Source organism: Sus scrofa, chromosome 1, assembly GCF_000003025.6.
Source record: "Sus scrofa isolate TJ Tabasco breed Duroc chromosome 1, Sscrofa11.1, whole genome shotgun sequence".
Classification (NCBI taxonomy): domain Eukaryota; kingdom Metazoa; phylum Chordata; class Mammalia; order Artiodactyla; family Suidae; genus Sus; species Sus scrofa.
In genome coordinates this window covers 116,595,533-116,606,920 of record NC_010443.5, presented here as the reverse complement: position 1 = coordinate 116,606,920, position 11,388 = coordinate 116,595,533, and the positions used below count along the sequence as shown (strand labels likewise).

The 11,388-nt window shown below is 41.3% G+C and overlaps 1 protein-coding gene across 19 annotated transcripts in view; it reads right to left on the bottom strand.

The window, feature by feature from the left end:
• The window catches only part of RAB27A (RAB27A, member RAS oncogene family), a 73,662-nt gene continuing 62,717 nt past the window's right edge, over positions 444–11,388 (bottom strand). For 18 of the 19 annotated variants that reach the window (XM_013992966.2, XM_013992965.2, XM_021083913.1 and 15 more), the window contains one exon: positions 444–3,295. In XM_013992966.2, coding sequence (XP_013848420.1) covers positions 3,097–3,295 — 199 coding nt within the window. In that variant the 3' untranslated portion in view covers positions 444–3,096. The remainder of the gene's footprint in view (positions 3,296–11,388) is intronic. The other variant, NM_001032357.1, reaches the window with a different exon arrangement.

The following is an 11,388-nucleotide window of genomic DNA, read 5'->3' as shown; positions in this document are numbered from 1 at the left end:
CAGCAAGTAATCCTAAGGCAAGAACCCAATGGACTACTCCAGGAAGGCCAGTATGCCTGCAGAGGTGTGAGTGAGGTGGCCAGTGTGGTAGGAAATAAGGACAGAATCCATCTCCCCACATCTCCCTTCCCCATCTAGTCAATGAAAACACCTTTCCCAGTGACTCTTGCATCCATCTCTCAGCCCCAGTCCTAGTTCATGCCTTTATCATCCTTGCTGTGTTCACCCACAAACAACTCATATAACACTTCCCACACTGTAGTTGCTCCATAAGGTGTTTGAGGACAACATATTTGAATTACCTTCTTCAGAATATGTCTTGGCTGCTCCCTCATCGAGCATCTAATGGAATTTGTGTCCCTGAATGCAGTTTCATTTAGCATGAGAATCTCTGGCTGGAAACTTTACTGGGATGGAAAATGAAGTTATGTTCACACACAAACTTGACAGATTAAACCACTTTTTTATTATAAGCTTAATTGGCACAAAGTTCCCTGAAGATACACTTCACTTTTATACAAGCTTGTAAATAGAAAAATGCATTGACACCCAAAAAGATGGTATTTCAATATAAATTTAAATGAATGAATTTCCAAAGAGACTACAAGTTATTTATTCAATAATTAAAGATGACTCTTTTGTGTGCAGTATAGCATGTGTATGCTTAGTTGCATACTATGATTAAGGCCAATGGACTCTGTAGCTAACTGCTCATTTGGTTGATAGGCTCAGACATATAGATACTGTCTTCTTTTTAACTATACAAATAAACTATATAAAATATTCCCTGATATGTAGCTACAAAAGTATGATTGACTCCACTTAAGTCTTATGGCAACTTTAGAAGGCACTGCTTGTGATTATGACTCTGTCCTTCAAATGTCTGGATATTTTCCTCACTATAATACACAATTCGAATACACAGGACTCAAGACTTCTTAGTATTTTTAAAAGTTCGCATTTCAAGGATAGAAATATATAAGATCTTAATAAGTTAATTTTTTTTTAACAGGTAGTTTCTTTACGGGGATGGTGGGAGGACAGTGGCAAAAAAAAAAAAAAAAAATAGGACAAATCCTCAATTAAACAGCTATTTGAGGAGTTCTCTTCATGGCTCAGGAGTTAACAAACCCAACTAGGATCTGCGAGGATGCAGGTTTGATCCCTGGCCTAGTTCAGTGGATTGGAGATCCGGCATTGCCCATTGCCGTGTAGGCCGGCAGCTGCAGCTCCAATTAGACCCCTAGCCGTGGAACCTCCATATGCTGAGGGTGCAGCCCTAAAAAGACAAAAAGACACACACACAAAAAAAAAAGAAGAAAAAAAAGAAAATTATCATGTAAAAGTAATTAATTTCCATCAGAGTTGCCTTTTTCTAATTACAGTTTTGCCAAACATTTGTCACCACAAGATGTTTATTTTTATTCTTTATTTAAATTATAATGGGTGGTATTTCTTCCTAAATAGCCATTAAGCTCTTTGGAAATTTTTTTTTTTTTTTTTTTTTTTTTTGTCTTTTGTCTTTTGTTGTTGTTGTTGTTGCTATTTCTTGGGCCGCTCCCGCTGCATATGGAGGTTCCCAGGCTAGGGGTTGAATCGGAGCTGTAGCTACCGGCCTACGCCAGAGCCACAGCAACTCGGGATCCGCGTCTGCAACCTACACCACAGCTCATGGCAACGCCAGATCATCAACCCACTGAGCAAGGGCAGGGACCAAACCTGCAACCTCATGGTTCCTAGTCGGATTCGTCAACCACTGCGCCACGACAGGAACTCCACTCTTTGGAAATTTTAATCTACTTTACTTAAACTACTTTAATAAATAAGAATTTTCCCCTTTGATTTTTATAAACAATTGCCATGAAGCCAATTTTGAAACCACCTTTAATTTGGTAAAAAGACACTTTGGCAAAGCAGAAGAATACATGACCTTGGTAAGATCCAGCAGGTACAGTAAAGGCCCATGGCTATGGAACATTTCATTTTTCTTATATCGAGCTAGAATACAGATGTAACTGCTTAGGTACAAACATCCAGACTCCAAGTAGTAAACAGCCATTTTATGTAATTAAAAACTAATTCCCCCAATTTAAAAAAAAAAGTTGCAAAGATGAACAACAGAGAGCCTGATGGTGAAAATAGAAGATTAGTAGTTCTCAAGCTAATTGAAACTACAATCTGAGGGTGCCAGAACAACATTATAAATATGAAGAAAACGAAGCTATGTGTTTACTTATCACAAATAACTTTAGCATAAGCACCAGCTACATTCAGATGTGGCCAGCATATAAGCCAAGTATAAATGCACAGATCACAATGAACTAAAGCCATAAAAATCTAGTTCCCTGGCCCTTCAATCAACCTGTCGGAGCAAAGAGAATCCAGCAGGGAGCCAGAAGTCCCATTTCCATTGCTCATACAATATTAAGCCACCCTAGCCCTCACTCCCAATCCCTTTCCCACAAACAATAGTCACAGTGAGTACATAACTGGTCAGTCCAGTTTCTCCAGGGTCTATAGATAAGGCCAATAATTTGTCCTATAGTCATTTTAAAGAGAATGCTTACATAAATTAACACTCACAAACACTGAACCATCGTTTGCATATATTCATATTTAACATTCAAATGGTTTACATGGCATTTCAGAAAGTCACCTATGGTGCAAGTCAGGTTTTCAAAATTTGATTAAAGACTGAGAGTTTTATCAATGTATCAAGATCCTGAATGTGAGACTCTGGGCTTACTTACATTAAGGCAGGCGATGGTATCTTCTGTCACTCTACAAAGTAAATGCACTGTTCTGTGCCTACAGAATCCTGAACCCTTGAAGGATCTACTGCCCTGGGCTAAGACTTGATAAGGCACTTTTGGCTATGGGGAATAGTTCTCCTAACTCTCAGGCTGAATCTTAAAGCAATATTTACAAGGTTGCAGCAAAGTAATTTTAAAACTGGATGCTTGACTGATAGGCCTAATTGAGGGGTGAGAAACAGTTTGTACACAATGCCCATTTATCTTTCTCTGTGTCATGTATCGCCATAGAGGAAGTCACAGACCTGGGCCACTGGAATTACTGTGTAGCTCACTGGACTCTTCAACAACCACATGACCCCTTCTCCTTTTCTTCATTCAAAGGATCTGCAGAGGTATGGCCGTTGGAACGCACCACACCTTCAGGAATCCAGGACTTGTCCACACACCGTTCCATTCGCTTCATTATCAGGTCCAGGAGCGTCTCAATTGCTAGGCTTACGTTGGTCCCATTAGCTGCACTAGTTTCAAAGTAGGGGATTCTGAAAGACAGTGACAATTCAAATAACAGTATGCAGAGGGAAAGGATGATGACCTTTGCCCTTGATAATTCAACTTAGAAAATCAGAAGAAAACAAATACACAATCCCACAAAGACATTTTACCACACAGGGCACCTTAAAAAGTGAAAAATAAAATAGTTGACACTGTATTCCTAACAGAGATGTAAAACTTCTGGAAGTTTTTATTCCCATTTCATAGATTATTAAATTGCAACTCCGAAAGACGAAGAAACGTCCCTAATTTTGTAATGCTAGAAAGTAACAGGGCTGGAGTTCCTATCGTGGTGCAGCGGAAACAAATCCAACTAGGAACCATGAGGTTGCGGGTTCGATCCCTGGCCACACTCAGTGGGTTGAGGATCCGGCATTGCCGTGAGCTGTGGTGTAGGTCACAGACGAGGCTTGGATCTGGCATTGCTGTGGCTCTGATGTAGGCTGGTACCTTCAACTTTGATTGGACCCCTAGCCTGGGAACTTCCATGTGCCAAGGTGCGGTCCTTAAAAAAAAACAAAAAAAAAAACCTGTGCATGGAAATTACAGACACTTTGAACAATGGTGAAAAACTATATACCCTCTGGAGCTGGCTGCCTGGATTCAAATCCTAATATAACCTCTTTCCAGCTGTGTAACCTTGGAAAACTATTAACATCTGTGCCTCAGTTGTCTTATCCGTAAAACTAGATAATAGTATCTTCCTATAAGGATGAAATGAGTTTACATTTCAAGTGCTTAGAATCTGACACATAAGAAATGTGCCATTTTTGACAGATGTGGCCTTGATAAACACTTATTTCCAACACAATAATGGGTTAGGTTACAAGAGTTTGTAATTTATTATTTAAAATTCAGGACACATATGGAAGTTCCCACTGTGGCTCAGCTGGTTAAGAACCAGACAGCGTCCATGAGGATGTGGGTTTGATTCCTAGCCTCGCTCAGTGAGTTAAGGATCCAGAATTACCTCAAGCAGTAGCACAGGTCACAGATTGGCTCGGATCTGTGCTGACTGTGGCATAGGCCAGCAACTGCAGCTCCAATTTGACTCTAGCCTGGGAACTTCCATATGCCATGGTGCAGCCCTAGAAATAGGAAGGAAGGAAGGAAGGAAGGAAGGAAGGAAGGAAGGAAAGAAAAAAGAAAGAAAGAAAGAAAGAAAGAAAGAAAGAAAGAAAGAAAGAAAGAAAGAAAGAAAAAGTTATTTATTTATTTATCTATTTTTGCCATTTGTGAATGGAACCAAGAGTTAGGTTAACAACCTGAAAATCTTTAGACTAATGATTAGTCTTCTGGGCAACTGGAGCAAGGTAAGGTTTTGTTACTACAGGAATTAATGAATGCTAAAACTCACTCCTCTCCACTCTCAGCTCTTTGAGCTGCCAGAGGAAAAGTGAACAGGATAAGATGCACAGAGAAGACCCTGAATTAAGACTTTTCCTTCCATCATAAATAATGCCCCCCTTCAAGGAAATGTGCCTTGTGATATTGTGTCAGTGAACTACTCAGCTTGTCCCAAGGGCATAGGAAGTCCAGTGGGTGCAGTCAGTAATATTTTTACAACCACATCTTCCTTTTTCCTTTAGAGTTGATTTACAGTGTTGTGCCATGTCAATATCTTCCTGATGTTCACCTTTAGAAGGTATTTGGGCTGCTTACCTGGGCACTTCTCTGTATCTTGAAACAGGTGTAACTGTGCTTCTTGGGGTCTCAATAAGAAGACGGTGAAATAATACATGTAAAGGGCTTAGCACAAGCCTAGCATCCAGAAAGTGTTCAATAAATGTTCACCTAATTGAGTTAACTTCTTCTCTAAAAAATAATATTCTGCTTTTCCTAATATTTTCTAGACAGAAATTTAGTAATCTTAGCTACAAGAGGATCAAATCAATCATCCCCTTTTTTAAGTTGTTCCTTGTTACCACACGGTGGTGCTAGTGCAGCAGGACTAGGGAGAGTATTGCCAAACCTTTGAAAAAATCCTGTGCGGGTAATTGTGATAGCAATTCATAAATGACCACCAATGGCCTTTTGGAACACATGCAGAACACCAGTTTGGGCTCACTTTTAAAAAATAGGTAAACCAGGAGTTCCTTCGTGGCCTAAGCAGTTAAGGATCCAGCGTTGTCACTGATTTGGCCATCCCCAGCCCCAGAACTTCCAAATGCCCAGGGCATGGCAAAAACAAAACAAAACAAAACAAACAAAAAGATAAATTAGAAATTTTTAAATTCAAAAAAAAAGCAAAATGACAATGAGGGAGACATTATCACTTATAGCTTTTCGCCAAGATATCTCTATCCAGCTAATGCTATAGGTCAGGATTCACATTCAGATGTTTTCTTTTCTATTACATATTTCTACAAAATTAGAAGATCCTAGATCCCAGTTTGAGGTTAGCAGGAGTGGAAGCAAGTGTACTTGGTGATTCTGTCCAATGGTTCTCCATATTTGGCTCACATGTAGAGCCAGAAATCATGGGGAAATTTTAGACTAAAGGAAGAAGCAAGCCTTGCTACTTTTCACAGTCTGTAGGATGCTAGATGAACAAGCATTTACAGAAAAGGGTACAAGTATAGATTGTTTCAACCAGGGAGATGATGCCAAATGAAATGTAGATCCTCTATTGAGTTCTGTGGAGCTCTGGAGATCAGATTTTTAAGTTTAGTTGCAACTTATATGTGTGGTTTTAGAATATGCCCAATAATAAATACATCATTCGTTTATTTCTTTAATAAAGGAGGTCATCAAGTTTTCCAACAGTCAGGCTACTAGAGATTAGCTAGTTCAGACTGAGAGCAGTCTACTGAGCTAAGCCACCTGAAATCCCAGAAATGGTCTGTGTTCAGTTTGTTGATGTTGTAAATAAATGCTTTTTACACAGATCCTTCATTCCAGAAACTCTTGAGCACCCTTCTCATCAACAGCCAGCAGACTCTAGTGGGGAAAAAAGTTGTCTTAAATCTGCTACCCCCAAGAATAGATCTTTAAAAAAAAAAAAAAGATCTTTTTAATTATTATTAAAAAATTCTAACTATATGTGGTGATGGATGTTAACTAATCTTATTGTAGTAATCATTTCTCAATATATACATATATCAAATCCTTATGTTGTACACCTAAAACAATGTTTTAAGTCAATTATATCTCAATTTTTCAACTATCTTCTGTGAATAAAGAAGAGTGTAGGAGGACATTTAGATGCAACTATTTAGTCCTTGTCTACCCACTTGTGACTGGTGCTCTCTCGGTACTAATCACAGCATCTCCACACAGTCTATATATCACAGCTGATGTGATTAACTCAGGGTAAAGGGGTAGAGGGGATCTTCCTGGATTTAGCACGGATTTTCCAATGATAAGTCCTTGAGCACATTTCTCTCACCCAAGCACAGCACAAGTAGCCACCTGCTTCACATTCTGTGCATAACAATTTTGTCCAGCTGTGCTGTCAAGGAAAAGATCTGCCAGTAAGCACACCTCATACTAACTTGACAGCTATGCCAGCAGTTATCAAAGTGCTCTCCTCAATCACTCATGTCAGCGGCATCTAGGAATCAGGTAGAAATGTAAAACTGGGGGCTCCATCCCACACCTACTAAATCAGAAACTCGGGGCTCCCAGCATTTGGGTGATACAGAATCACACTAAAGTTTAAAATCCAACAGTATCATCTAAAAGAGGAACGGGAGTTCACGTCATGGCACAGAGGTTAATGAATCTGACTAGTATCCATGAGGATGCAGGTTAGATCCCTGGCCTTGCTCAGTGGGTTAAGGATCCAGTGTTGCTGTGAATTGTGGTGTAGGCCAGCAGCTATAGCTCTGATTTGACCCCTAGCCTGGGAACCTCCATATGCCATGGTTGCAGCCCTAAAAAAAGCAAAAAAAGAAAATAAAAAATAGAATAAAAGAGGAATGTTGCCAGTGTTACATTCTGTTTTCTGTTTGTCACTGACGGCGGCTCTTTTTTTTTTTATTTTTATTTTTTCCGTTATAGCTGGTTTACAGTGTTCCGTCAATTTTCTACTATACAGCAAAGTGACCCAGTACACATACATATATACATACATTCTTTTTCTCACACTTTCCTCCATCACGCTCCATCACAAGTGACTAGACACAGTTCCCAGCGCTATCCAGCAGGATCTCATTGCTTATCCATTCCAAAGGCAATAGTTTGCATCCATTAACCCCAGATTCCCAGTCCACCCCACTCCCTCTCCTCACCTTGACAATCACAAGTCTGTTCTCTAAGTCCATGAGTTTCTTTTCTGTGGAAAGGTTCATTCAAGCTGTATAATGTTCATTTGTGCCATAAAAGTGTTTCAGCAACAGTGAGAACTATAGTAGTTTTGACTGGCAGAAGTACAGATGAGAACAAACCTCTGCTTTGTTCTCTTCTCTGATTTCATTGTCAATATTATCCAACATAACGTATATGGAAAGCATTATTCTGCGGTTGTTCTAAAACCTTGATTGGTTTAGGAGATACATCATTTTGTTGTATTGTGAAGTAAACTAAGAGCTGCATGTTACAATTTAACCAAGTTCCATAGCAATAAAAAGGAGGTGGAGAGATTGGGGTGAAAGGATTCTTAATCTACTAAAAATAAAAAGTCTAATATTCATTATCATGCATCCAATTCACCCTTTCTATTTTTGGCTGCTGCATAAAGTCCTCATTTTCAGACTTACATATCCCAGCAGACACAGATTTACATTCCAAAATTTTACTGTAACATGTTTTTATTAGGTTTGCAAAGTTTTTCTGAAACAAAGTCTTTTTTTTTTTTTTTTCCTTCTTTTTCTCTTTGTCTTTTTAGGGCCACACCCAGGGCAAATGGAAATTCCCAAGGTAGGGGCTGAACTGGAGCTGTAGCTACCAGCCTACACCACAGCCACAGCAATATCAGATCTGAGCCCCATCTGCAACCTGCACCACAGCTCATGACAACACCAGATCCTTAACCCGCTGAGTGAGGCCAGGGATCAAACTGGCATCCTTGTGGATACTAGCCAAGTTCATTACTGCTGAGCCACATTGGGAACTCCCGAGACATAGGCTTTTATTCTCCATATGTATTTCAAAGAACCAGCTTGTGAACCAACGATCCATTTTTGTGAATTGAGGATAAATGGTAACACAACTGTTACAAAAAAAGCAAATTCATCAGACAACATACAAATGATAAGTATGCCATAAACTACTGTTTTCTGACTATTAGCATACAGATGAACTAACCAACACAGTCCTTTAGCACATGTGCAACCAATGAAAATGCTAAGATTATTAAAAAGAAAAAAGGGCTTCTATGAAAATAGTCAAGTTTACATGTCAAATTTGTGAACTCCATGTGTACCAAACTGCCTCTTTTTACCTTCCTCTCAAACTGCCAAACAGCCTACAGATTTCTATTTTACAATTCCTAAATCCTAAGAGAAATTGGTTTCCATCCCTGAACATTCTTCAGTAATTTCCATTATCTTATCTATCAATCTCTTCTCTCCTCATTTTAACTCAAATTGGAAACTTTTTTTTTTTTTTTTTTTTTTTTTTTTGGTTTTTAGGGTTGCATTCACAGCATATGGAAGTTCCCAGGCTAGGGGTAGAATCGGAGCCACAGCTGCCAGCTTATACCACAGCCACAGCCACGCAGGATCCAAGCCATGTCTTCAACCTACACCACAGCTCATGGCAACACCAGATCCTTAACCCACTGAGCAAGGCCAGGGATTGAACCTGCGTCCTCATGGATGCTAGTCTGATTTGTTTCTACTAAGCCATGACAGGAACTCCTCAATTCAGAAACTTTACATAGAGCCCCTCTTAGGAAATACTCCCCAGATCTTACAAACTGGGCACAGATGAAAGACAGTCCCAGATTCACCACAGGGACAGAAGGCAAATGTCAGGCTCTTGGATACCAGGCAGGATGTAGAATCCTGAGAACCAGCACAGAAGAAACAAGCAAAGAGTTAAGAAGCCCAGAGGGCGAAAAGTCAATCCAGATCCCCCACCCCCATAATACTTGAGAATATTTTTGTTTGATCTAGCTAACTCCCCAAGCTGCCTTTGTTAACACACTTCTCCAAAGCAGGGTCTAGGTCCACAGTTTCCGTTGCTTCATCACATACTTCCTCCTCACCCCCTTGCAACACAGCCTCCAGCATCAACACTTCAGAAGCCTCCACAGTATTTGAGCCCTCCCTTTTTCCTTCCACTACTTTTTACAAGTGCCTCTCAAGAGAGGAGGGGACTTATCAGGCATCCAGAATTGCCTGCAGGGCTTGGTCAGCCTCCACTTCAGAATCACCTCAGTCAGAGGTTCTCAACCTGCCTCCACAAAAATCACTTGGAGAGCTCTTATAAGATATCAGTGCCCAGCCCTCCCCCACATCCCCCCCCCACCTATGGTAGCTTTGAAATCTGACGGCTTGCCTAGATTGAACATTTCCCTGAATTCTCTTTCAGGTTAGAGTGGACCACAGAGAGATGCAGGGGAGATGTGGAGGGCCGAAGTGAGGCAGCAGCCATTCTGGAGCCCTTGTGGGACATCCGTTATCTGCTGGCTCATCTCCTTGGTACCAACAAGCAACCAGACCCACCCCCTTTCCACCTTCCCCTAGATCCTCCTTCAGCTTCTCTGACCCTGGGCCAGGTATCTGTGTTTAGCTCTGTGGCAAAGGGTCCTGGCGTCTGTAGGATGCCCACACCATCTGGGTCAGAAGCAGCAAGAACTAACACAAGCCTTAGTCCATCATTACAGTTACTAGCTGGTTCCTGCTCTCCCCACTTTAAATCCATCTTCTCGTCTGACTGCCCATGCTGTGGACTTCAATCTTCAGCAGCAGGTTCAGAGTGACACTTTTCAGAGACTGCCTAACTGGCTCCCACAAGTGCAGAAGCTCAATCCCTGTAAGAAATCTCTTCATATGTAAATAGGTCTCTTTATTTAAATCTTTCCTGATAAACCACTTCAGACCAATTATGTCGGAAGTTCACAGGGGAGGCCCAGACAGGAGTAGTGGTCAGAAGCTCCCCAGATGCTCCTAACATGGTTAAACAGTACCTACCAGAGAATGTAAACCTCCACATCCTATTGCAAATCTGTGTAAATTATGGGAATGCATACCTCCAGCCCTCCTCCTACCCCACCCTGCCCACTGGCTAGAATAAAGATTTTAAATCCTGTTCTGCCCCATCCTACATATTTTCTAACTTACTCCTCTACCCCCCTCCTGCCCGCAACCCCCGCCCCATACACACACACAATACAGCCTCTACCCACCTGACCACTGGAATCTCAAGTCTTCCCTCTTCCCTTTCACCCCACCCGTCAACCCCAGACTGACCTGGGAGAGTAATCATAACATTCCCTCCAGGTTCAAAGACTTTCAGCAACTTCCTGTCCCTTTGGAAGATCAAGTTCATTCTTCTTACCAGGTATTTAAAACTCCCCAGACTCTGGCTCCTTTGCCCCCAAACAAACTCTTTTTCCTCTCCCTTCCCAAAGAGAACCCCATCCTCGAGTGCTTTCCATACCTCCATCAGCCCAAGGAAGAACAAAGCAGTGGTCACACAATGAAACAGGAAAGGGCCTCCTCTGGCCTCCATGGATCTGCCTAACTACCGAGACCACTAGCAGGGTAGCAGCTTCTGCACACAGCACACCCACCATTTTTCTCTCACTCTGCTTCCTTCTCTACCCTACTGGCTGTTGTCCACTATACTAAGGGTAGTTAATACATTTACATTGTGTTCTCCTTAGGTAAGAGGTAGAAAGTAAGAAGGCACAAATTGCTTGCTTTTTTTTTTTTTTTTTTTTTTTGGTTTTTAGGGCCACACCTGAAGCATAGGGAGGTTCCCAGGCTAGGGGTTGAATCAGAGCTACAGCTGGTGGCCCACACCACAGCAATGCAGGATCTGAGCCACGTCTGCAACCTGCACCACAGCTCATGGCAACACCGGATCCCCAACCCATCGAGCAAGGCCAGGGATAGAACCCACATCCTCGTGGATCCTAGGCAGGTTTGTTAACCACTGAGCCATGAAAGTAACTCCATAAATTGCTTTC